Here is a 27,312-nt window from a genome sequence, read left to right on the forward strand (position 1 = left end):
TTGTTTTGTTATTTCCTCACTAAGAATAGGAAATTACCGAGCAGCACTTGAATGCAGCATAAATACTACTGCGCAGTTCAGGGACCACCGTCTGTTGTTGCTCACCGCTCACCAAAAACTTGTGAAAGGTAAGTCTAGTTGAAGATTATTATAAACACGAACTAGTGACTGTAGACGATTATTTAAGGCTTCGTTAATAGGAAACACGTTGTGTTCATTGAGCTGTTATCCGTTTTCTGTTAAATTACCCTAAATTAACTACCTTTTCAAGCAGTGATGTAGGTGGGCGATCTAATTGTAGTGTGATAACAATTTGGGAGATACAATTTGGCATGGCGAACGCATATTAACTAAATAAATCAAGGAAAAATAATGATAGAATTAAACATTTAAACTGTGTGCTAAAGTTGCTAACTGAGGAGCCACATTTTGCTAACGGTTATTTAATTGTAATGACGCATTCAGGTCTGCCGTGAACGAGCATGCCTGTAACCTATCTGGTAATGAGAGGATTCAAACCGGTTGAAAAATTGCGGCAATATCGCTCTCGTCGGCAGTATAACATTATATTAACACTAACACAATAAAGTAAGACTATTAGATTGCGACATGTATCCTATAGTGTGGTTATACAAGTGAAAACAAACACTTGTTAACAAACGTTTACCATATTTAACACAATAAAATAACTAAATCAGTACACTTTCTGTGAATATTACACAATTATATAGAGACTGTTGGTCTAGTAACGGCGACTAACGTGAGGGCTACTTAATCGTATAAACTGGATCTGTTGTCGATTTTCCCACTCTGATAGAATGCCATAAATGTGGCCAACTGCTGACGTAATAGCAGGGATTTGGGGCACGAGATTATAGGATGGTTGTGCTCAGTCAGCTGGTCTCCCTCCCTCCCTCCCTCGTTTTCAATGAAGAGCTTTTTCTGAGTTGCTACAATGGACGTTTCTCTCTACTGTGTACATTTTAGTTGCTCTGATGTGTTTCAGTTATTTCGGTTTGCTTTTTCACTGCCTTCTTTGCTCAGATGTCCAACGTTACTACTGTGAGTCTGCGTCTTCTCCACTGCTACTCAAAGCAAGGTACTCCTTAGGCAGGTGTCATTAAGAAAATAATATCTATACGCACAAAATGAAGCATTATCACATCACATTTGTATGTATCTTCAGGCACGTTTGGATATGGTCCTGGTGTCATGCGCCCATTTAGTCTGAGTGCACTGAGAGAGGGCTATAGTAAGTACTGCTGCAAACCCATAACTGTTCATATATGCCATTCTCAATGGAGGGAAAACATGTGGCCGTTGTTTGGACTGATCTAATCATACAATCTTGTCCCGCTCTATTCTACTTGCAGAGTATGTGAATGCTCAGGAGCTGCCGACAGACCTGAGGTCCATCACTGACCGGGCTGCAACAACCCTCCTTTGGACTGAACTTTTTAGAGGTCACATATACAGTGATTTCTATGCAGATAGCCTATGTCATGTATAGAGTTAAAAGATAGGCCTAATGATGTTCTATAATTTTATTACTGTGAACAAATCTCATGAAAAGGCATGAAATTTATCCTGTTAAAAAGTATTGTCTATGTAGTCAAAATCCGATTATTATTATTCCTGTGTGCCATAGATCTTCAAAAACTATTAAAAACTCACAAAGCGCCACACTGCTGATGAGCAGAGCCATTGTAATAAAGAGCCCATTCTACACACACCAGCCCTTTTGCTATAAATATTCACTAGTGCACCAAATGTGTATTAATTTAGGGCTGAAAATGTTAGTTTAGTTTATTTGACTTTGCAAGAGGGAGGACCTCAAATCTAAAGTTTATTGGAATCCTTAATGTAAAGAGAGTAAATATGCAGTAATCCAAGTGAATCAGTAACAACATATTACCAATACAATCAAGATCTGAACTGTCAAGTTAATCCAGTTTGCTAAAAACGACATTGCCCAGCTGTTTTAGGAAATGACACAGCATTTTATAAAATATATATTCATAACCTGTTTTCAAAGATTTAAGTCTGGTGTACAAACAAAAGGGGGCAGGGGCTATGTGCCACAGACAGTGAAGAAGTTGGAAAGAGATGAGTGATGAACTGACACATTTGTCTTTTCATGGGATTTGACAATAAGAAAAGTATAGAATATAACCAGTATTGTAATTCATGAGTCGTCACTCTCTTTGATGCTATGGCTATGACCTCCGTGCAGGTTTGGCGATGACTATGAGTTACTTGTTCCGTGAACCTGCCACCATCAACTACCCATTTGAGAAGGGACCTCTGTCACCCCGCTTCCGTGGAGAGCACGCCCTCCGCCGCTACCCTAATGGAGAGGAGCGTTGTATTGCCTGTAAGCTGTGTGAGGCCATCTGCCCTGCTCAGGTGAATACAAACACATACTGTTCCTACCTATAAACACAGAGCCATATTGCTGTAAAATGTATTTATGTTGCAGTTTTCTTGATCAGATGTCACAAACTGTGTAGACACAACTTTTCCTGTTATTTTTAAAAATAAATCCAAGAATGTATCTTTTTTCATTTTGACAAGGTAGATTTAATTTCATAGAAATATGATTAGCAGTGCACACACTTGATAGTAACCTTTTTTTTTTTTTACTTTTAGGGATTATCATCATCATTAGCATTATCATTAGCAACAGCTCTTTAGTGTTTCCTCTCTTAATTTTTGTCTTCACATGTTCAAAATGCGGTCCAGTGGCAGCAAACAGAACAAATGTAGGATGGTGGAATTTTTTGCTTGAAAATTGGTAGAAAACAAAAACAGCGAGCCTTCCTCACATATATTTTGCTTGCTTTTCATCTTGCATCTCTAACACACAAACCCACACACACAAAAAAAAAAAAAGGCAGCTTTTATGCACAAAAGTCAAGAAAAACAATTTATCTATTCACACCATACCATAGTACATCCTGTGTTCTGTTAATACTATGATTCAATTCTACAGACTGGTAAATAAATCCCAATCCCGCACCCAATTATTCTCACAATACCTGCTGCTAAGGCTGTGATAAAGTCACTGCTGAAATCCCTGTCTGTCCTGTCTGACTCGTTTTGTCTCTTCACTGTTCTCCCCTATGTTGAACCCAGGCCATTACCATTGAAGCTGAGACTCGGGCTGATGGCAGCAGGAGAACTACACGCTATGATATTGATATGACCAAGTGTATCTACTGTGGCTTCTGCCAGGAAGCTTGTCCTGTTGATGCCATTGTGGAGGTGAGAATAAGCTTAGACTGAATGGGAGATTCTATGGCGCTGAACTAAGGTGGCTTTTGGCAGAGTAAAACTGTAAATTTATTTCCTATCTTCCACAAAATGGAAAGTTATTTATCTATTATAATCACACAGTTCTTCACACAACATAAACTCAACCCACCATCAAAATCTTATTATAGAACTGTGTGCATTTAGACCTACAGACCGTTAATTTCTAGTTTTTTTGTCAATCCCTTCGCCAGGGTCCAAACTTTGAGTTCTCCACTGAAACCCATGAGGAGCTGCTGTACAACAAGGAGAAGCTGCTCAACAATGGAGATCGATGGGAGGCTGAGATAGCAGCCAACATACAGGCGGACTATCTGTACAGATAGACTGACTGTCATATCTGCACACTAACCAAAAAGAAATGTCACATGTGAAAACTATATATCTTATCATTCTATGCAATAAAGAGATTACTTGTAGCTTTAAAGATATTCCAATGAATTACATACTGTATTAACAGTGAAGCCTTGCAGCCTCAGATTCTGTTGTCAGAGCTGAGAAAAAATATAAAAACGCACAATTTATGTCTTATGTTTTAAAGATGGATGATATCGTACTGCGTGATGATGATTTAATAATCTATAAACTATGTACCCTATGCACATGTCTATGATAGACTATTTTCTGCCGCACTTTAAAAGCATGGTTTATCTGATTTTAATAGGTAGGACATTTCTGAAAGAGTATATTTATGTAATGTTTTTGATGCTATGTAGGAAAGTGAAATAAATGATGTTAATAAAACTGTTAATTCGCCTGTTGTATTAAAACTGAAACAATTAGTTGACTGACAGAATAGTAATCACCAATAGTTTGATATTTAATTAATCATTAGAAACATTTATCAAGCAAATATGCCAAAAGATCTCTGGATCCAGCTTTCAGTGTGTGAGGACTTACTGTTTTTTTTTTTTTTATATCACCATAAGTGATACCTTTTGGACAGTTTTGGATTGTTGGTTGAGCAAAACAAGCAATTCTGGGATTTTTCTATGATCATGTTTAAATGATTTTTTAAAGAAAACTTGATTGATCCAAATATAATCAACAGATTAATAATAATTTCAGTCAATTAAATTATTTCTGCAATGTAAGCCATGGTTGAACCAAAATGTAGTATTAATTAGAGCTAAAACGACCAATGGATTTGATTGGCAGCCATTTACATGATAAATTCATCATTTAAATCATTACTGACACACAATCACAACTGGGTAGTTGCTGGTTCCAGCTTCATTACTACTGTTATATGTTTTATGTGACAGTAAACCAGGTATATTTGGTGTGTTGGTTGGATAAAATGACAAAAAAAGCAGTTATGCATTATGATGAGCATTGTTGCTTTATTTTCTTATATCTAGACCTGAAAATTCATTGATTTAGACGTTTCTAAGTATATTTACAAGTTGGTAAGACCTAATTAACTGCACCCTCTGAATTTGTGATTAGACATATGTTCAAAAAAACGTTCAGTCCCTCGTTTAAAACGATAGGCTACTTTATGAGATGTAAAATTGGATGGGCAGACGCTAGATCTCTGTATATTTTATAGAAATTGAATGTTCTGCTGAATCATGCTCAGCGAACACTAGGGTGACTGCACTAAACTCAAACAAGTTTTTTGCCGCTGCGATGGTCACATGATAAGGGCGGAAACTGACTCATAGTCCACGCCGAATCTCCCGCGAACGCAGCCATTTACTCTTTCCTCTCTTTGCAGTAGCACCCGGTGAGTCTATATTCTTCTCTCATTTTGGGCCATCCCAGATTTCAAGTTTGTGTTTATCGGGAAAGTAGGTTAAAACAACGACAAACTTGACGGTATGGTTTGGATCTGTATGGTGCTATATGTGTAGCCACGTGAGGAAGGAGCAGCCAGACTAGGCCATTGATTTTTTCTTGTTAACTCGCAGCTAACTTAGCCGTTAGCTCGGTGAAAAGAATGGCTTCCATGCCGTGCTGGCTAATAGGCTAGCCAGCACAGCTCTCCCACATCCCACTGCTTTGTTCTTGAGATCCGTTTTTATTTCTCCGATCAAGTATATTTACTATTACTGACAAAACTAAATGTGAGTGCCTGGAGTCAGCTTGATGTGTGAATTTTGGTTCTTGTTTAAGTCGGCTGCCGCATGGAACACATTAGACGATCTCCCAGCCCGATTGTTCCAGTCGAACAAGAAAAAGTGCGGTCGCGCTTCGTATGGCGCACTCAAACTAACGTTAGTTAGCATGTTAGCCAGCTAGCTAGCGTTAGCGTTGAAATATGGGTTCAGAAGCGAGCTAGTCGTGCATTCATTCAGATTCGCAGTACAGCCCTACGTATATTTGAATTTAAGATATTCAGACGTTAACATAACGTCAACGTTACATGTGAACCTGTCGGACCGTTAGCGCGGATAGAAAATGCTAGAACTGGTTATCGCTAGGTAACAGGCTGTGAAGTATAGCTGCTGGTTCTAAAGTAAACTGCTCAAAGCGTGAAAATAACAAACTAACGTACCGCGGCTGTTGCCCCATAGTTCACTTATCTAATATTAACATCAAACCAGGTAGTTGCTAACACCGCTAGCCCAACGTATTGATTGCTGTCTAACTTAGCAGGATGGAGGATGGAAAACGTGCTAACCATCCCGCCTTGTTTTGTTTCACACAGAAAAATCGCAACCACGGCGGACTCAATGGCACAGTGTGTACCGGTGGCGGTGTTTAAGGTAAGTGTTTGCTGTAAGACCTCACTTAAGAGTTGTTCGTCTGTCTTTTCAAATGCAGAGAATGATATTTGCAGTATCTACGCTTGCTGTGCTGAACCAGTATCAACCAGTCTAAACTAACTGTGCTTGCTTATAGCTGGTGTTGGTAGGAGATGGAGGCACCGGGAAAACGACTTTTGTGAAGAGGCACATTACAGGGGAGTTTGAGAAGAAATATGTTGGTGAGTACCTCCCATGTTGTGAAGTGAATGACACCTCAGTATGTTACAGATAATTAGTGAACAGATAGCACTAATTCGACTGGTGCTTAGTCATTTACACCAAACCATTATGCATCAATCAGCCAGAACAGATCAACCCACTAGCTGGCCCTGGGCCAAAACTATAGCTTTGGACACCTACTGAGCCCTCTGGGTTTAGATCTATTGGTGTATATGTCAGCTGAGTGACAACAAAGTACTTTGCAGAGATGCTAAACTAGTTTTGAGGTAATTTAGAAAAACGATGTCACCATTACCTGGTTTGTCCACCAGAGAGCACTGACTTTTCAATGGCAAAATGTACTGCTTTTAGCATGCATTTTGGTCACTAATTAATAAAAAAAAAAAACAAATGTTTAAAAAAGAATGTGGGTTGGGTGTGGGTGCTGCAGTCCATATTTATCTATATTATGTCAATCTATGTTCTGAGCACCTTTTCAAAAAAGATGAAATGGTTATATATTAAAGGCACTGCAGTGAAATTTCTGCAGATTGATTTTGATTGTATATGTGCTAATAAAGCAATTAAACTTCCACCTATTGTCATGTCCATGCTTATTTTTGAAATTTCATCATAGTCAACCTTTGCTTCTCTCACACTTCTTCTCTTTGCTTGTAACTCTAGCTACTCTGGGAGTAGAGGTGCACCCACTGATGTTCCACACCAACAGAGGAGCCATCAAGTACAATGTGTGGGACACAGCTGGTCAGGAGAAGTTTGGAGGCCTGAGAGATGGCTACTACATTCAAGGTGCTTTCCATAATTCTTAACATGTTCTGGTTATTAAACCTACAACAGTCAATCAATATACATTTAAATGTAACCACCCCCTACTGGGAATATTGTTTAATAAAACGTCTGTTACCTCCACAGCTCAGTGTGCTATCATCATGTTTGACGTAACCTCTCGAGTCACCTATAAGAACGTGCCCAACTGGCATCGTGACCTGGTCCGTGTCTGTGAGAACATTCCCATCGTCCTTTGTGGCAACAAGGTCGACATCAAAGACAGGAAAGTCAAAGCCAAGAGCATTGTCTTTCACCGCAAGAAGAACCTGCAGGTAATGACAGTGCTCACAAAATTATCAATATGTGTCCATTTCTCATTTTGTTTGAATAATAATTTCTAACTCACATATGCTGCTCTGCCCCCCAGTACTACGACATTTCTGCCAAGAGTAACTATAACTTTGAGAAGCCTTTCCTGTGGCTAGCAAGGAAGTTGATCGGTGATCCCAACCTGGAATTTGTGGCAATGCCTGCCCTCGCTCCCCCAGAGGTCCAGATGGACCCAACCCTTGCCGCTAAGTACGAGGAAGAGCTTCAAGTGAGTATGACCATAGGGGCACAATGTCTGTTCAGGTTACTCTATGTTGTAATTTCAATCTAGTGCCTAAGCCAAGTATACATAAACTAAGCAGGACACCGAGGTACATTGTGAATCTGAAATGATTTATCTTGTCGTCTGTTCTCAAGGTTGCATCACAAACAGCACTCCCAGATGAAGAAGATGACCTCTAACCTGTTCCCTGAATTTTCCCTCTCCCTCCCAACCGTGGAAAGGAATTTGTTGGAGTCTTGCCCCTTTACTGTAAAATCCCTTTTCAGATTTTTTATTTTTGAATTTTTTTGTTTGTTTTAAAACTAAGGAAAAAAAAACTTGGTGGAAAAGTTGTGGTTCTGATTTCACTGTATGACACACCCCATCCTAGTGTTGTCGTTGGCATGGCAACGTGCTACTCTTCATCGTCGAGCACCCTCCACTGCACTTACCCAGCTCACATAATGCTGTAGTACGGTGTACTGGAAGCACTAAGGGGAGTAAACTTTGAATAAAAACATTCTCAATATAACATGTGTATTTGTTTTTATTTCCTTGGACAGCAGTATCCCTGAAGTAACGGACATTTTCAGCTGAAAGGAGCACCAGTAGCTTCTTCATGGAAGACATTTTGACCTGCTACGGTAGGAAAGACACAGGTGTTGCTAATAACACTAATGAGGGCTCTGTTCTACTTAAGTTTCCTGGTAAGCCATAACACTAACAGTGAGCCAGCATCTATAGTACCTGGACCTGAAGCAGACAAATGGAATTCTGTATTGTGATTCTGTAAATCGGGTGAACTGTTCTATTAACAAGCACACTAAAGTTGGATGTGTTGCACATCGTTTGCGTTCAGATAAGATCAAGGCAAATGAAATGGAGCAAAGCTGGCTTGCCACGTGGGCGATTGCCCTGAGGCCTCAAATGTTCCTAGTTCACTGCATGTCAGTGGGTTTTATTAATTTGATTAATTACAATTTATTAAGGGATTTGGATTTTTGCACATTTTAGAACATAAAGACATGTCCCTCATTAGTAGCTAATGTTACCCTATTTACTAGAGAAGGGATGTGTCAAAATTTGTTTTTACGAGCTTCACCATTTTATCTGTGCTCACATAGTGCCTATTATCACAAAGCAACTCACCCCAAAACCTTGTGCTCAGATTGTATTATTCCAGTAGAGGAATACTGGTTGGGTCCGTGGGCATACAACAAAGGAGGCATGTGCACTCTGCTGTGTAGCTCTGTAACTGATGGAAACTTGGAGAAGACAGGATACATACACAATACACAGTAGGCGGGCGGTGGGTGGGTAGACAATAGGGACTCCTAACTAGTTAATCCGGCCATGTAATCGGGCACAATGATGGTGCTTTAGTAGCTCAACAGATGAAAAGATTTCCAAAGCTATTTCCAAGCATAGTATGAGCCTATGTTGTAACCTGCTCAACAGAATATTGGCCACCAGGTGTCAGTCAAGTTCTTTCACTCAGAGCAAAGCGACCGTTTCCCTCAGGATTACGTAATAGTTTTACAATGTGACGTGGGCCTTCTTTACACACGATGGTTACTACGGAGCTGGGTTAGAATACAGCGTCATCATATTCCATACAATTAGACGTACATTATTTTAAACCAGTCAGACATGCTGTCAACTGCTTTATAAAGCACACATAAACACCTTACCCTTATCTACCCTCATAGCATCATCAACAACTTTGCACAACTGCATGAAAACGTGGTTTCATGCAGTCGAAGAAGACTGTCTAATATGATTGAAATCTAGTTACTGAGTGGACCTTGTTGAATGTTTAAGTCAACCTCCTCTCATTGTTTTGTTGTCCAACAGTGTAGCACTTAATTAAATATTGGAGCCACAAAAAAGACCTTCATCATTTAAGATTAATTTGGTTTAATTTGAGCTTTAAAATCAACTTTAATGAATGGCCTTAAGTGGTGCTTTTACAGAGTTTGCACTCTGGTTTTATATGATTCTTGTTGTCTATTGTATATCATTTCTAGTTTCATAATAATATATATCATATAATTAGATTGACATTATTGATGAATTAATGTGCAAGTAGAACTTTGATGTTGCATTTGGTAAAGGTTGGGATAATTTTAAATTGTTTAAGTATTCCTGGGTAGGTTCATCCATAATGCATCATAATTAATTGTTGGTTATAATTTATATTAACAATTGGAATTTGAAAAGTAAATAGTAACTAAAGCTGTTGGATGTATGTAGTGAGGGTAAAAGTACAACATTTGCCTCTGAAATGTAGTGGAGTTGAAGTATACGTCCGAAATATAAGCAACATAAAATGGAAATACACAAGTAATACGAATACCATAAAATTGTGCTGAAGACCTCAGGGGTATCAGGCAATGTACTAATATTACAATATAACAATGTAGGCCACATCATTAATTTTCATCTGCATTCCCTTGGAGGTTTAATACTACATACTGTCATCGCCGCCAGCAGGAAGGCAGCAAATCTAGTCGTCATTTAGGCAGTGAATTGGATAAAGAAGGTTATTTTTCCCACATCACCTGAATGTATCACTAGTGCAGGTGGCTCAGGGCGTGGCTTCATCCTTACCGGACGGGGTTTTGTCAGCGCATGCGTGAGACAGGAAAGTGCGTTTTAGAATGATTACTGGTGTCCAGCGGAGGGACAGATTATACGGCTCTACACAACTGTTGTTTTAATCCCCTGGGCGAGGAGATTTAGCAAAGAAAAAACAGTGGCTTTAAACCCAGCAGCCATATTGTATGGAAAAACGACGGAAAGATTCCTGTTTTCAGAAAAAGTCGGTTTCTTATACACTTTTGTCAAGACTTTTGGGGAGTTTAATTTTCTTTCTAACTGGCGGTGGGGTTGTGTTGGACAGCTAGCTTGCCAGCTGGCTGAGGAGTCCAGAGATTGTGACTAGTTTCTGAGCCATTTACACAATATTGTGGTTATCGCCTTAGTGTTAAAATTGTCAAATCAACCGTGTGAAAGATGAAGGACCGATTGGAGCAACTTAAAGCGGTAAGTGGTGTCCAGGAAATGTTAAGTTTGCTTACAGCGTTTTTTTCCCTCTGCAGTATTGTCTCTCTGTACACTTTGATGAACCTCTAAAAAACATTCCTTATAGAAATAAAGAGATGCGATTTTAATTTTATTTTTTTTACTATAACCCCTTTTAGTTAAGCCTTTATGATAAATACTTGACAGATAACATATCAATTTGAAACAATGTTGTACAATGTGATGACATAACTCTTGTAAAACACTGCAGGTTGGTAGGTTGATGAAATGGGGATGTAAAAGTGGTTCAGCTATTTAGATATCATTTTCCATTTCTTTACATGTATGATCTGACAGCTGGGTGTCAGGGATGTAGACTTGTGTATATGCAAATATTTATTAATTTACTCAGCTTTAGTAGTGCAGCAGATGAATCATTCTGATTTTACCATTAAAGCTGAAATGATAAGTCGATTATTCGTTTAGCTGATTAACAGAAAATCAATCTTTAAGTTGTTTATCAAACGAAAATGTAATATGACATCTGTTTTCAGCTTCTCAAATGTGACCATGTGTTGCTTTCTTCCATTTTTTGTCAGTGGATATAATTATATATTGTTGGGTTTTGGCCTGGCTGGGAAAAAAATGTATGGGCATTTTAAACAGACTAAATGATTAAGCTTTGAAATTAAAAGATAAAAAGTTAATAGACTAATCAATAAAGAAAATATTAAGTAGTTGCAGTCCTAGTTGCCATCACTGCTAAAAAGTACATTAAACCATTGAAAATATAACAAATATGGTCAAACAAGAAGTTTAAAATGGATACAGGTTCTACAGTTGGGGTGGCTATGTCATCACAGTCAAATTATTATACTATGTACTAAACTGTACTAAACAGACTAATCATTTGCAACACAGAAGCATCCATTTTATTCATCTTTTCTCTATATAAATCTAAGTCAATGACAGTTTATACACTTGCTGCCCATTGGAGGTAGGGCCTTGATCCTATTGTAACCCAAGTTGGGATGTGTCGCTATAGCTACCTGAAACTGCTGGCCAAATATTTGCTATGTTTAAAGTTGCTGTAAGGCTACTGCGGTCCCCCCACACCCCAGGCATCTGTATCTCACACAGCTGGCTTCTTTTCATGGAAAAGAAGTGCAGATAGCGAATGAAATAGGCCACTCATGTGTTGGGAGGTTGAAAGTGTATTCGTTAAAACCTCTAAAGCTACTGTATGTTACAGTTCTTTTTTAATGGCTTCTTCCATCCTTACTACTTTTTACACTATGTACTTCTCAGTTTCTTTATCTTTTTACCTTATCCACACTCACCCGCCACCTTTACTTTCCTACTTGAGTTAACTTTCTAATGTTTAACTTTCTGGCTGTAATTTAGGTTGTATGTTGGTGTGTGTTTGTGGGGTGGAGGGGGTGAAGAGGGCATATGTTCATGTGAGCTCATGCCACTAGTGTGATCATGTCACCTGACATACTGTAGACCTGGAGTAGTTTGGGAAAGAGGAGCAACAGGAAACCAGGATAGTATCTTAAGCTGGAGCTCTGGTTTAATGTGACAGCTCATGCTGCATGCTGTTTAGCAAGCAGTTTGATTATAGTTGCCTGCTCAGACCTACTTCGACAAAAATAGATCATTAGTTGCTTGACAAATTTCAAATGACGCTCCAGCGATTAGTCCATTAATCAATTAGTTGATTGACGGAAAAATAATCAGCAACTATTTTGGTAATCAGTTATTTGCTTCAGTCATTTTCAAACAAAAGTAGTTCGAGCTTCTCTCATGTGAAGATTTGTTGCTCTTTTGTTGGGGTTTGGAGTACAGGTGGGACAAAAGAAAATATTCCAATGTGTCCCCTTTTTCACAATTATTTGGTATTTCGTAGACTGAAGTAGACTTAATGAAAATAATTGTTAGTTGCAGCTAGATTAAAGATCAATGTCAACGTGACAGCAGTTTTCTGTTATTCAGCCTTTCTGTTTCATTTCCCTCATAGTATTTTGAAATGTGTTTTCAGTCAAAGCCATATCCTCTTTAGTTAAGTGTGTACAGTTTTTCCCTTCATGTACTACAGGCCTAGTGGGCAAACAGTGTTACTTTTCTCCAGCACATGGCTCAGATATCAGCGCAGTGAATGGGGGAAATTGTAACAGCAGGAATGTGGCTTCTTCTGTGGCACATGGAGATTTTAAATCCCTTGTCAGATTTCACCATTGCATTAACTCAAGTCCTGATAGAGTATTTTGGCTTCTGTCACCGTGCTGCTGTAAATCTGACCCCAGCTCCCTGTCCTGCTGCCGTGATAGTTAATGGCTCACGTTCCAAATCACCCAGTGGAAAATCTAATGCACAGGGCTGCTACTAAAAATTCTTTTCAGTATTAAATAATTTGCTGAATATTTTTCTTGATTTAATTGGTTGGTGATTAAGAGGTAAAACGACTCTGGAGATATTCAGTTTACTGACATAATGTTTAAATTGGGAAAAGTTTGGAATTTTTGCCTGAAGAATGACTGATCACTAAAATAGTTTCTGAATACTTTTCTTTTGATTGGTTTATAGATTAATCCACAAACTTGGAGCTCGGCAAGCGCACACATTGCTTTTGCCTTTATCCAACTACCTTGTCAGCTCAATTTGGTCTTTGCTCACCCTCATTTTTCTCAGCCTATCTTCTCAACCTAGAAGTGCTGTTGGTGTTTGGCTGAAAGTGTTATACCCGGTACTGTTACATCGTTTATGATCCTCAGAGACAAAGTCCTGCCGGTTTGTCACCTCCCAGTTTCTTTGAGATGACGGAGTCACAAGAAAGATAAGTGAGCGAGAGGGTTGGACATTCAGCTTTTGTGTACATAGTTTTGTGCATGAAAATGAGTCATAGAGGTTACTTCAGGTTTTTTTCACTGAATCTTAGACTTATCGTTTGTGTGTGTATGTGTGCTCAAGTACAATTTACCATGGGGATGTAGAGGCCGATCGGACAAGCTCAGTCTTTGTACTTGCTCGTGTATGTGTCTTTTTAGTGCTTTGTTTTTTCTGTCCATGGGTTTGATCACTCTTTAGTGGGTTTCACATTTGATCTGACTTTCCAGAAAGACCAGTACAAAACATTCTTGTGATTGGAGCTCCAATGAAATTGTGTGTTAAGAAAACCTATCAGTTTGATTAGCAGTTGTATTTGTGAGGCAGAGGACCTGCTGCAGTGTAACGCCTCTGTTTAGTCATTGCCTAGTTGAGTGGAATTATGCAACATGACATATTGTGCACATTTGCATGCAGAATAAGCGTAATTAAAATGAACTAGCCTGCGTCCAGGGTGACATTTCCATTATTCATGTGCGGCATGTGTGCTAGTTTCTAATTTTAGTGTCAAGTTCACCAAATGTTATCCGGTTTGTTTTTTAATGTTTTGATGATTGCACAATCTTCATGTAGCTAAGAGATTATAGCATTTTTGGTCCAACAAAAAGAGAAAATCTAATTTGCTGCTGCATGGTTCACTCAGTCAACATTTTGGCAGAGTTGAACAAAGTGGCATTAAATCTACTTTGTTCACAATTTATATATTTATTTTTCAAAAAAGATGATGAGATGTGTGTGTGTCTTACTTTCCCCTCAGCATTAGACAATATTGAACAAAATGCTGTAAAATACTGGTTAATGTTAATCTAGTTTTACAGTTTACAAACATGGCATGTGTCACACTGCATTCTCGACTACAACTAGTCATGACACACCACTGCCAACTCCCATGCAGTGATCAGAAGCAGTATGAGGTTAATGTATTATGAATAACTTTATGATTCAAGATGATAATGCAATTTGTTGTTGGGTTTTCTAACAGTAATACATGTCTCCAAGGTCAGTCATAAGTGAATGAGTTTAACAACAGTATCAGACAGTTTTTGCATGAAAGCAAGTGTGTGTGTGGCATTTGTTGCACACATCAGTCCTTTTCCCCTTATTTCTGCTGAACGAGAGACACTGGAAGGAAGTGAGTGTGTGTTCTTATCTCTCTACTGCAGAAACGCTGTGTGAGAGAGCATAATGTGTGAGCCAGAGCGGTGTGTTTGATGAATAACTCAGTGAGAGATTCAAAAACAGGCGGTGTGTCAGTGTGTGTGTGTGTGTGTGTACGTGTCCAGGGAACTCTGTGTTCACAAGTTTTGTTAGTTACAGCAGGCTGAACCAAATAGTCTAGACTCCATTTGCAAGTCAAATTTTAGATGAGGGGTAGAAGGTTAAAGACAGCCTACAACCCATTTGAACAGCTGCAGTAAATGTTACTGCCCAGGGCAGTAAAGACAGTCTATTATCAAATATGACTAAGAGTCATCAATAATCAAAGGTGACCACCGCACACTGAGAAGACTTCAACGTGACAGGCAAATCATCATATTTGAGAGGGAGGTCGCTTGAAAAATGACAAAATTAATCAATTTAGAGCTGCAACGATTGGTCAGTTAATTCATTAGTTGATTTTCACAAAAAAAAATAATTGGGCACTATTTTGATAATGGATTAATTGATTTTTCAAGCCCAATGCCAAAAGATTCTCCAAATGTGACTATTCTCTGTTTTGTTTATAAAGGGAGAAAGACATTAAAAAGACATTACTGTGGCCTCTGAGAAAGTATGTTTGCCATTTTTTCACTATTGTTTTTATCATTTTAGAGACTAAACAATAAATTGAGAAAATAATCGTTAGTTGCAGCCCTAAATCAATTATCAAAATAGATGCCAGTTAATTATCTGTTAACAGCTTACTCAATAAATCAACAAATGATTGCAGCTCTAATTTCTGGTTCCTTTTGTAATGATTGTATTGTGTATTGTGCATTGTGTAGCCCAATAAGAAACCAAGGAACTGTGTGAATTAAAGAAAAATATTCAGTTTGCAGCATAAATCAAGTGTTGTACTGATATTGGCTGAGATTAGCAGTTTAGAGATTGAGGCTCAGTCAGGTGATATGACAACGCAGGGAAGTTGACAGGTGTGTTGGCTAACATTCTCCATGCTTTGGCTTTGATCCAGGTGAATATAGCAAAAGACACCTGACTTTCTCCAGGAAAGTCAGGTGCCCAGACTTCAGACTCTGTAACTCATTACACAACAAACACGAACTGCTATGTGTTAAGATTATAGTGTAAACATATCTGACTTTAAATGGAGAAGTAATTAAAAGAGAGGGAACAAATTGAGCATGTCTGCCCCTCTCACTCATTGTCAGTATTTTTTTCTGCCTAACACTGTCACAGCATTGGCCCTATGATGTCTGTTTACACTGCACCTGAGCTGTGGTTTCTTAGAGTCAGTTGAAAACAGGTTGAGTTCCTGGAGTCTGGCCCGAGTCATTCACCGTGTAAATATTCACCAGCAGTGCTGAGCTCTTTGTGGCCAACTGAGCTGCACTGCCCTGTGTTTACTGACTGTCTCTTGTGGCATGTTTATGACATCAGCAACGTTAAGTTTTTTGATAAATTTATTGGGTGTAGGCTGATTATAGTCAGACCAATATTTCTGGTGGTGGATGTATCATGCTGAGCTACTAACCAGGAAGCAATTTCATTAGTATGGCCTTCAGCAGTGGCTCGTGGTTTAACGTCAGCGGGTTTTCCACCCTGATAACAAATAAAAACGCTTCTGCGTCAGCTGTGGCCGGAGGTTTTATGTTTTTTGGTTGATCGTCTGTCTGTCCATCCCATGTGAATGTGAATGTGATATCTGAGGAACAACTAGAGGGAATTTCATCAAATTTGGCACAAAGTGTCACTCAGACTCAAGGATGATTTGACCTTGGTGCTCACTGTCAATCAAAAAGGGACTCAGCCTCAGACAGATCATCCAATCATCATGCAGAAGCCGAGTGTCCGGGCCAGCCCACTGCCCCATATACCCCCAGAGACGCTGAGCGTCCGATGGGCGGGACAAAGCCCAGCATTTATCCAATGACCGTCTAGTTTCGCTGGAGTGGAACAACCCACTCTATGCTTCCCCATTGAAGTCAGTAGACGCTCGGCGTCTACACTGTGTAAAGCACTGTGGCGCTGCGGGGATGAATGAGAAGGAAGTCGTGTCGGTTACCTGTGATAAGTAGCTGATTCTGAACAAAAGATGAACGTGTTCTAGCGCATATTTAGTCAATGAAATGTACACACAACAGCACATATTTGACCACTTATTTTGTTGACATTTTAGGGGAAGCTGAGCTTCCCTTGCAGTCTTATAGCAATCGCCACTGGGTTTACCAACCAGTGTGTCCATAGCACAGGGTGTTGATAACTGTGCTTTTGAAAGTTGGTATTGAATGGTTGGTCAGATTCTTGGTTTTGTTCACTTATATTCATTCTTTGATTCTATAATTTCCTGGTTTCACCTAGTTGTGCTAATTTTTACTGCATTTAATATAAATGGAACAGGATTTCTCTATAATTGTCCCCAACATAGAGTGAATTTATTATTTATTATTACATATTAAACATATACAGAGGATTTAAAAAAAAAAAAAAAAAAGTAAAATAAAATGGAAGATTTATAAATAATGGCCATAAACTGCAGTGAAGCCACACATAGCTGGTTTCTGTTTTTACCCTGGTAAACACAATGAACATCTGAATGAACCTTTAATCCCGAGGCGTTGATGACATGATTGTGATTGTGACTGTGAGCATCTAATACCCTAAACACGCTCTCTCTGGCCAGCTGGACCTACTGCTATTAGTCTGATACACTCTTTACCTTTTTATTTTGTTAGACTTGCGATCAAGATGACGATGAGGTGGAAATTGCTGTGGACAATGCAGCCTTCATGGACGAGTTCTTCTCTCAGGTGAGTGTTACTGTCACTGCATTAATATGAGGGTGGCAGTACTTCTTTTGCTTGAAGTCGGCATGTTGGGGTTTTTTTTCTTTGAGATTTTTTCATACATTGTGTAATTTCATATCTTTCATATGTGTGTTTCAGATTGAGGACATCAGAAACAGTATTGATAAAATTGATGAGAATGTGGCTGAAGTCAAAAAGCTTTATTCGGTCATCCTGTCTGCTCCCACTTCAGAACAGAGTAAGAGACAGCTTTCCTTTCTGTACCTGTGCTTTTTTCTCTCTTCTGGAAATATATTCAGACCCTATTCACATAGGGTCATATTAAGGAATTTTTTCTTACCTAACCTCAATCCTTTCTCCTTTACAAGATGCAATTGCTTGCAATTTTGTGATCCAAATTGAATTAATTCAGACTTTTGATGAGAAGAACAAAATTATTCCTGAATCCAAAATGTTAGAGAATCATGTTATAGCATTTTGAAAGACAATAAGTAGATTTTCGTTTGTATTTTTAAAATTCTTAGCTGTTTTATTGCCACGTCTCTTCCTTCCCAGAAACACAGGATGACTTGGAGGCAATCACCAATGAAATAAAGAAGATGGCCAACAATGCAAGAAACAAACTCAAGAGTGAGTCGGCCCCCCACTACCACACACATCAGCTTGTCCGTCAGAGTAGCGGGGATGTTTAATAGATTTAATGTGACATGCTACTGAAGAATTAAATGACACAATGATGTGATGGTAATGATTTCAAGCTGAATCATGCATCATTATGTTGGTTTGATTCCCAGCCATCGAGAGGTATCTGGAGTCTGAGGAGCAGGAGAGGGTGTCAGCTGACATGCGGATACGCAAATCACAGGTAAATGATCTGTGCATCTTAAATTTCAGGTGGCCTTTGGATGAAGGAGGTTTTGTAGGAAACTTTTCTTATGCTGAATGTAAACATTTTTCAAATTCTGTTCGTCCAGTGTTTAATCTTTAACTTTCAACCAGCGAGGACAGGGCAAAACATTACTGCTGTGGTAGTTATATTTTTTCCTGTCGTCTCCTAGTATGCAGTGCTGTCTAGGAAGTTCGTGGAGGTCATGACAAAGTATAACGAAGCTCAGGTGGACTTCAGGGAGAGGAGTAAAGGACGTATTCAGAGACAGCTAGAGATCAGTGAGTGACACCCATATACACAGCTATAAAGTCATGTGATGGTCCTACAGTTTTCAGTGTTATTTCATCTTTTCTTTTCTTTACTTTACTTTTCCAGCCGGAAAAGCAACAACAGATGAAGAACTGGAGGAAATGTTGGAGAGTGGCAATTCTGCTGTGTTCACTGCAGGGGTAAGTGTGTGTGTGTGTGTTTCTGCTATTTTTAACAGTACCTTAACATTCACTTTGACTTGACACTGCTCATGATGTGGCAGAACTGAGAAAAAGTAAAACTCAGAATGCCTAATATCAACAGGTTAAAGATTAGACGTGCTTGACCCTGTCGAGCTCAAAGTCAGTTTGCTTTCTTGTGGCTTCTTGAGTCCTCCAACCTTCATTGTACTTAAATAACAGCCAAATGTTGATTCTTAAAAAATCAAATGCAAAGACAAAGGAAGATCCTAGAAGTTAACTTCTCAGGCAAGGATGCATAGCGTTTTGAACTGACCAACGAGAACAAATAAGATGCTCAAACACGGGTTGCAAGAAGGACACATCATGACAGAGAGCATTGTATTGTATTGCTTTGAGCTCCGTGACGCAGCTGGTAAAATTAATGTAGAGTGCATTTCAACTCGTGAGAAAGCTTCACTGTGTGCACATTGCTCAGAAGATTGTTTCCAGTACAGCTTGGGAGAAATTTCATGCACAAGGACACATAACTAAACTTGACATTCTCAGATTTGATAACAACTAAATGCCTTATAAACCAGACCTGAGCACACCTGACCATAAATGTAAATACAAAGGGTAACTTGTCCTAACAGAAGAAGTTGTGGACCAGCTGGGCACTGACCTGGTTTTAATAAAGACAGAATAAAAACATGTATACATGTCTGATTAGGAGAAAAAAAGCATTGAAATGGCCTCTGTCCTTCAGGCTGTCTTGTTTTTCCTACTGTAGAGCTGGATCTAAGATTTAAAGGTGCACTCCTTGAATATACTAAAGTGATCAACTGCGCTTTTTGAAACTCGTCTATATGTTTCAAATCATGAACAATGTTCGGCCTTTAGAGAAACCGGTTGCTGTAATAAAATCACGAAATGTATGTGAAAAATGAGTGAGATGTATAACAAGTATAACAAAGCTCAACAGCACCAAAATAAAAACTGCACACCACACATTGTAAGTCAACCATGACACAGGGGGAACAGTAGCACAATGATACAGCAATAATAAAAGAAAAGAAAGAAAAAGTTATATTGGTACCGGCTGCATTTTATGTTGGCAAAGTTCTTTGACAGCAGCTTTGTATTAAGACAATTAAGCACTGATGTATTTAAGAGGTTTTGACTATTATGTAAAAGGGTTTTATAGAAAAACATATTCATAATCTTCAAAGGAAGGAAGTATAATTTTGGCATCATTACCAAAGATTCAAACCATACCCAGCTATATGTGGTAGCATTTAAAAAGCTTTAAAAAACACAAAATGCATCAAAAACATTGTCATTGGAAGAATTTCTCTGTATCACTTAATGTGTTGCCCTCCTTTCAGTTCCTGCTAAGACCAGACAATGCCTACTTTTAACACTTATCTGTAATAAAGAAGGGCATTAGATGTGACCCTGACACTGAGATGTGAGCCGACGTTTGTGTGCGCATTTTTTCTGTCTTACAAAACTGTGGTAACAGTAAACCTCTCTTCTCTACAGATTGTGGACTCTGGGATCTCCAAACAAGCCCTGAGTGAGATTGAATCCAGACACAAAGACATTGTTCGTCTGGAAAGTAGCATCAAGGAGCTGCACGATATGTTTGTAGACATCGCCATGCTGGTGGAGAGCCAGGTACACTCCACTACTCCTTCCATCAGACCATCTCTTTGTCCACCCATTAGTCACTTTAGGAACCTCTCACCTACTTCATTCATTTATTCACTCTCTGCATTCATCCTGGACTCTTTTCCCTGGCTTTGTGTTTAATCTGGACTCTATTCATTCTTTTTCACCTTTCTGCATCCGTCTCTGTTTCCTCTTTTCCAGCTCTATGCCTTTCTTATACCTCTCTTAACTTTCATCTGCCACTGCCTCCTCCTCTCATCTCATCACCCAACATTGATGGAATCAACATGAAAGTAGTAAGATGTAAGATGTACAAATAAAGCATCATAGTAAACACCAGAGCATATTTTACTCTAGAATCAGTACAAACACTCATATTGTTGATCAGTCAGTCACTGTATGTGTATGTGTACATAAGTATAACCACATATTTCTTGCTGCTTGCACCATGCTTTCTGAGGGAAAGGCTTGTTTGAGGTAAGGGCCATTGCACTGTTTGTGTTGTGATTTTTATTTCCAGTTTTTATGTGGAAAAGGTTTGTTCAAAAGAAATGAAACATCATCATAAGTCTGAATGCGGTGCCCATGAAATTTACCATGGCACTAAAAACAAAACAAAAGTCATGTAATCATTATTGAAGCTGTCTGAAGTCAGCTTCACTTGTGTAACAGTAAAGCTTTCGATAATATAATAATACTGGTCCAAAAATTAGTCAAGGAACTTATATATATATATATATATATATATCTAATATATATGAATCAGTTTATTACTGTATGTATTTAAACCTGTCTAGTGTTGTAATTTTCTACTTGTTTAAGCATTTGTTGTGTGTTTTTCAGGGTGACATTGTAAACAACATAGAGCAGAATGTATCTAAATCCATGGACCACATAATAGCAGCAAAGGAACAGACCAAAAAAGCTGTAAGGTATCAGACCAAAGCACGCAAGGTAATGTAATTCTGACAACTGCTGCCCCAGGCTGCTTATTTTCTAGACACACTAAGATGTTATTCGCTGTTTCCCACTTCAAACTACAGCGTGTGCAGAAAGATCACACTCCTTGCACATTGCCACTCACACGCAACTGTTTCATTCTATGTGCTTCGCTTTTGATTTCTTTTTCTCTGTCTCACTATTATTTCATTTACTTTCTTTTGTTACCTTTCGTCACCGCTGACACCACATCCCATGTTAGGGTGGAATGATTGACAGGATTGAGAGCAACATGGACCAATCAGTGGGCTTTGTGGAGAGGGCTGTAGCAGACACTAAGAAAGCTGCAAAGTTTCAGCAAGAGGCTCGCCGTGTGAGTGACTCTGGTCAAAAACAGCAGTCCGGTTTCCCAAAAGCAACAGAAAAAGTTTTTATTTAATTGCTTAAAATAGAAAGGCCCTGACATCGATGGTAGTCAAATTGAAATACAGGCAATACTAAGAAGAGAGGAATGTGAAAAATAAAATAGACTAAATTGGACACCACAGGACAAAGATTGAGTCGGATTACAATATGATTAAGTCATAGAATTTACCCTGAGCTAATATTAACATGTACCTGGAACAGTAGAGATGCCCTCTGCCTTCCTCTGGTTATTGCTGAAACGGTGCTAACCTAGACTGTTCCGAGATGTTGTTTAGGACAACAGCGGTTCAGAAGGAGAACGGCACTACATGAAAAAATGCTGACCCCTAATTCATTTCAATGGGACCTGTGTGATTGTCACAGTGCAGTGTGACGTAACTTGATAAAATGCAGTGTCGGCAAATCAATTCCTGGTTGATTCTTTGTAACATAAATGGCATATTTACACCGTCTACCTTGAGAATATCACAATGGAACATAAAACAATTTCTGTTCAAGTGTTACAGAGTTTTGCTACTGCACAGTTTTTATCAGCCTTCAGACTCATGGATCTGTTAGTTAAACTGTATATGGCATTTCATTGTCTCAGCAATACTTACAACAACACGCTCCAGACTGTCTTAGTTCTAAAAGCCCAGTTAGTATATGAAAGATGAACACAACATTAATTCAAGAAAGCTTTTGGGAAACCTGCCTGACAACATGAAGACCATCCCCACCATCAAGACCCTTATTTTCACCTTGTTACCTTTGACAATCCCCAACTCTCCTGTCTGCTCTGTTCCTCCACCCTGTGGCTCGCTGTGCTTTGAAAACCACTGTGACGTGCCCAGCACCAAAAACCAGAATCAAGACCCCCCCCCGACTCTCCCCACCTTGTGACCTACTTAAACAACCACACACAAACACAGGAACGCACACATCCACATACAAGTTTCACACTTCACTCTTTTCTCATTCAGTTCTTTCTCTTCAGCTTTAACCTTAACTCTCTCTTTGTTTACAGTGTGCCCATAACTGCTGCATTATTCTTATAGTTCTTTGGATATATTTGAAGACACTGTTTGCCTCTGGCTGTTTCAGCAAGTGTGAAAATAACTTTTGTACTGACACGTTAACATAATGTCAACATTATTGTGCCAAAAGAAAACTGGTTTATCAGACTTAAGCAAGACTGATGCAGAGGGTTTAGGTGGTTACTAAGCTGCAAAGAGAATTCATGATATTGGATAAGGCCATTGTTTCCATACACTGTACATATTCCCTAATATATAAAGAATATACTTATTTTTGTTTCCCACTGAGAATGATCCTGATGGTGCTGTATGTACTTGGTTGTTTCCAACAGAAAATGGTGATATTAGTGGTGGTTGTGGTGGTCTTGCTGGCCTTACTAGCTCTCATTATCGGGTTGTCAGTGGGACTGAAGCAAAGCTGATGATCTATCTGAGTAAGAGGAGAGCTAAGGGTGAGTAACTCTGTAGCAAATAACCATCGTAGTGCCACAACGGGTGTGGGTATGATGCATGCCTTTGGACAAAGGGTTTACATGTTCTTTACCTCAGGCTCTGTTTACATGTGTGTGTGTGTGCTTATTTTTCTGTCCAGAGGGCTTACTTGAGGTGTGTTTGTGTGTATTTAAAGTTCTCTTGGGTGTGTGTTTTTTCATGTTATTCTACAGCACTTGCCTCTGGTTACTGCTTCACAAAAACAGCAGTGCTAGTGGTGAGTTAGTCGCTCACAGTGTGGGCTAGTGTTTGGTCTGTGGGCTCATTTCAATTCCCATGCACCGCATCATTAACACTGCTCTCCCCTTTGTGTTTCTCTGTAGAAGATGATAATTATTGGTGCAGCCTGTGCTGTGGCTGTTTTCATCCTCCTCATCGTCATCCTCACACTGTAGCAGGAACTCTGAGCTGCTATCATCATCGGTTTATTCGTCATCCACTCCATCCTACCCTCCATCAGCTGGCCCACCAAAGAAAAGATTGATACCGGTCCCTTCAGATGGATATAATAATATTTCTCCCACAGATGTACAAGTCATCAACTTTAAACTGTACCAAGAGTCTTTTTAACTAGTAGAGGAAGGCTTGGTGTTACATTTGAGGGCTGGAAACAAAGGGGACCTACAAGATTTGTGAGCCTTAAAACACTGTTTGTGACTTTTGAATTGCTTTTACCAATGCCATCTGAAGCATCCTTCCTGGTTTGTGAGGGGTTGTTTGACTCCCTCAGGCAGCTTGGACAGTTTGAGGATGCTCTGCTGTAAGTGAGGAAATGAGACAAAGCTGACATGAAGTACAATAACTGTTGTATCTGCGGAGGCGAAAAGGGAATTGAAAAATAACTGATCATAATTTCACTTGTGTTACTTAACATTTCCTTGTTCAACATTCAGTGCCAAAGAATCAGCCTGAAAGTGTTTATTTTACTGTCGAGCAAGTCAAACTGTTCTGAAGCCTTATAGAAGCACATCACCTCCCTTACCTTTATTTCTTGCCTTTATGAGCCTTGACACATTTTGTGATTGCAAAGCTAGCTACTGTATGTTCACTGTAATGGGATTTTCTTGGTTTGAAGGAGTTTCAGCACTTTCACATTTAAAAAAAAAAAACTAAAAAGTCTAATTTCTGTAATCAGCTCAGATGATCAGGTGAATACCAGAATTATTATACTTTGTGTTATCAGTATCTAACCCTGAATATGACTCAGCTGTGTAACTTGAAGAGGGTCAGTGTGCCCACTTGAGGTTCTTCAGTTTAGAGAGCACAGTGGTTCTGATTTTAAATGTGTGAAGGATGGTGCTCATCAAAACACATTTCATGGACAGGCAGAGCTCAGATAAGCAAACAAGCAAAAAAAAAACAACTAAAGCCTCAGGGATGAACACGCATTCCTTGCTTGAAGATTTATCTGAACACTGCAACACTATTACATATATAGACACGATCATCATTCCTGTCAAAATGCTGTCAACACACAGCGTTTAGAGCCACATGATATAAAGAGAGGCTGGTAATAACACTAGTGACTTAGCGTGTTTCCCAAAAGAGTCAGAATATTTTTGTATTTATGATACCTTTTGATGAAGTGTTGTTAATAAAGTCACACATACAGGATATGGTCTCAGTGGCGGGTGGCTCTCTAAACAGAGGCATTTCCTGCCATATATTGGCTCTCATAATATTTCTACTGTGAACACACAACTCAGTTGCCAATTTATTAGGTACAGCTATCTGAAACTAATACAGCCCTGTAATAAATCCCATGTTTATGAAGGTGGTAATCTCCAGGTTTTTTTTGGTAAAAGAGCTTTAGAGATATGTTGGTTAAACTTAATGGACATTTTGGAGGCTGTAGTTTTCTAGAATGGATAACTTTTAACTGGCAACTAAGTTTAATTCTTGTTGGTAGAAAGAATGTGTCAAACCTACAATTTATTGAACCACAGTGCACATACTGTCACCCTGTGGCTGTAATAGGGTCATTAAGGCGGGTGATTCTAGCTTTATTTACAAGGACTGTATCAGAGATAATATTTACACCAGTCATCTGAGAGAAGAGGAAAGACGATGAATATTAATCAGTGGCTATTGACAACATTTGGGGGTTTGTAGTGCAACAACATACTTTGTAAAATGTCCAGTGCATAATGAGAGACACTATTGTCTTTGTTTCTGTTCAACCAGAGCCTGAATGATGCATTTAATTCTGGTTGTGCTGGAAGCACTTGAAAGTGAGAGGCCCCCAGCTTGATCACTAGACCAATTCAATCTGCTCCTTTGGCTTCTGTCCACTAATGTTCAATCCTGATGCTTCTATTCAAGCCTTGTTCTTCTGCAATAAGAGAGGGAGGAGAAAACTGAAACTGTTGTAAACTTTTAACTTAAGTGCCAATGATTTTAATGGAGATTAAAGATTTTATGTTTTTTAAAGGCTGGTTTAAGAGTGCTTTATTGCAGTCCCGTGCTTGCCTGCCTTGTTTCCCTTTGTGCCTGACATAAGGTAAATATGTAACTGAATTTTTAACCTTTTTTGTGAGTGTATGTTATGGAGGATCTTTGTAAAAAATGTTTTTATTGGATGCTGTTGTCAGCACATTGCTGATACAGCATGTTAACCAGTGTGTTGCAAAGTACAGATTTTTAAAGGCTGGTGCACAAGTGTAAAGGAAGGGGTAAGTTTTTCTTTTGACCTTTCCTCTCTCCACACATACATACACACACACACACACACACCCTAACCTCTCTGATCCTCTGTTCTCCTTTTGCGCTGTTATTTCCTCAAACTGGTGTGTTTGTGAAAGTGAATAGTAATTGTATTGTTTTTGGCAGTTTTCTGTTGAGACTCATGAATCAAAGCCCAATTCCTGTGATTGTTGTTGTCTTACTGTTTGTTCTGGATGAAATCCACAGAAAAAGATGATGATTACATTGTGCTGTGCCATCATTGGGATCGTTGGGTTCTCCTATCTCTACAGCTTCTTCTCATAAAAGGTTTTACACAGGTAAAACAACTGCATCAGTCTTCAACATCATGAATTCGCTACTTGCGCAGTAAATGTTGAAATAACGTCCTCTTTTTTGTCTTTGTGTTGTATTTCTAGGCAAGCGACTTTCTCCAAGTAAAAGAAAATTTCCTGAGCTGTCCCACTATTTTTCCCATGACCATTATTTGAATGAGTTTTAAAAACTAATAAACTATATTAAAAAAATTTACCATATCTGCCCTGTGCACTTACCCTGCTGTTAATCATTTGAATTTAAATTATTTTCTTGCTGTATGAAGTGTTTGAAAACGTGTTATAAATGTGTAGATTTTTTTCAGTCTACCTGTTCACAGTGAAGTGGCTCAACAATGACTTTTAATCATTTTGGACCACTCTATAGTCTACTGCCTCCTGGTGGTACATAGAGGGGACAATCATATGTAGAGTAATTTTAAGTATCAGGAAACTATTTATAAGGATTAATTTAAACTTAGTAAATATGCATGAAGTTGTTTTTTGTGCTGTCTAGTCCACAAAAGTCCATTTGTGCACATGCAAATAATTATGACCTGGTCATTAATAAGTAGTATTTTCTGACTTCTTTGTTGTCATAATTTTAATAAATTGTGTGTGATTTTGTTGTGTCTGATCTGTATGCGTCCGTTTTGCTGAAATGCTTGTGATGAAGGTCTTTGCTGTAACAGCGGTTGTTACTGCTCACTGGCTGTGTGTCAACCCAGTAAAGCCTGTTATGTAATAAAAGATTTTCTGTGCGTTGTACCAAGTGTTGGTTATTGCTTTGTCTCTTGTGCTGGAGGTTTATACATGGCTCAGCTGATCGCCTGTTTGCACGGAGGGACCCATTCTGACTGGCCAAACGCCTCTTACTTTTACAGCATTGTCCATGTCATTTGTCCATATTCTCCATGTGTGAGAGCTACAGCTAATATAAGGTGAATGTGAACGACATAGCCGTGTGTCAAG

General features: G+C 38.9%; 3 protein-coding genes across 6 annotated transcripts; all 3 read left to right on the plus strand.

Moving 5' to 3' along the window:
• Positions 1-57: 57 nt before the first annotated feature.
• On the plus strand, positions 58-4,063 carry ndufs8b (NADH:ubiquinone oxidoreductase core subunit S8b). The gene is made up of 7 exons (XM_023416711.2): positions 58-128; positions 1,045-1,099; positions 1,187-1,252; positions 1,374-1,463; positions 2,234-2,406; positions 3,136-3,264; positions 3,507-4,063. Exons 2-7 carry the CDS (start codon positions 1,045-1,047, stop codon positions 3,636-3,638), a joined length of 645 nt encoding a protein of 214 aa, XP_023272479.1. The 5' UTR covers positions 58-128; the 3' UTR covers positions 3,639-4,063.
• Positions 4,064-4,946: 883 nt separating this feature from the next.
• ran (RAN, member RAS oncogene family) lies at positions 4,947-8,137 on the plus strand. Its single transcript, XM_023416696.2, has 7 exons — positions 4,947-5,041; positions 5,966-6,023; positions 6,160-6,244; positions 6,909-7,034; positions 7,158-7,345; positions 7,441-7,611; positions 7,761-8,137. The coding sequence occupies exons 2-7, from the start codon at positions 5,991-5,993 to the stop codon at positions 7,803-7,805; spliced, it is 648 nt and encodes a 215-aa protein (XP_023272464.1). The 5' UTR covers positions 4,947-5,041; positions 5,966-5,990; the 3' UTR covers positions 7,806-8,137.
• Positions 8,138-10,243: 2,106 nt separating this feature from the next.
• On the plus strand, positions 10,244-27,108 carry stx3b (syntaxin 3b). Of its 4 annotated transcripts, XM_023416739.2 has the most exons (12): positions 10,244-10,650; positions 17,409-17,483; positions 17,619-17,718; positions 18,036-18,110; positions 18,275-18,345; positions 18,539-18,647; positions 18,745-18,818; positions 20,343-20,477; positions 21,315-21,425; positions 21,673-21,783; positions 26,255-26,346; positions 26,446-27,108. In XM_023416739.2, the coding sequence occupies exons 1-11, from the start codon at positions 10,621-10,623 to the stop codon at positions 26,330-26,332; spliced, it is 969 nt and encodes a 322-aa protein (XP_023272507.1). In that variant the 5' UTR covers positions 10,244-10,620; the 3' UTR covers positions 26,333-26,346; positions 26,446-27,108. The 4 variants fall into 4 exon arrangements, 3 of the variants coding, with proteins under 3 accessions (XP_023272507.1, XP_023272510.1, XP_023272508.1); XM_023416742.2 differs by lacking the exon at positions 21,315-21,425; XM_023416740.2 differs by lacking the exons at positions 21,673-21,783; positions 26,255-26,346; positions 26,446-27,108 and adding exons at positions 23,185-23,304; positions 23,668-25,774 and having other exon boundaries at positions 10,247-10,650.
• Positions 27,109-27,312: the final 204 nt, after the last annotated feature.

The sequence above is a fragment of the Seriola lalandi genome, unplaced genomic scaffold (assembly GCF_002814215.2).
Source record: "Seriola lalandi dorsalis isolate HSWRI2012SDOR001 ecotype SW California unplaced genomic scaffold, Sedor1 jcf7180002054569, whole genome shotgun sequence".
NCBI lineage: Eukaryota > Metazoa > Chordata > Actinopteri > Carangiformes > Carangidae > Seriola > Seriola lalandi.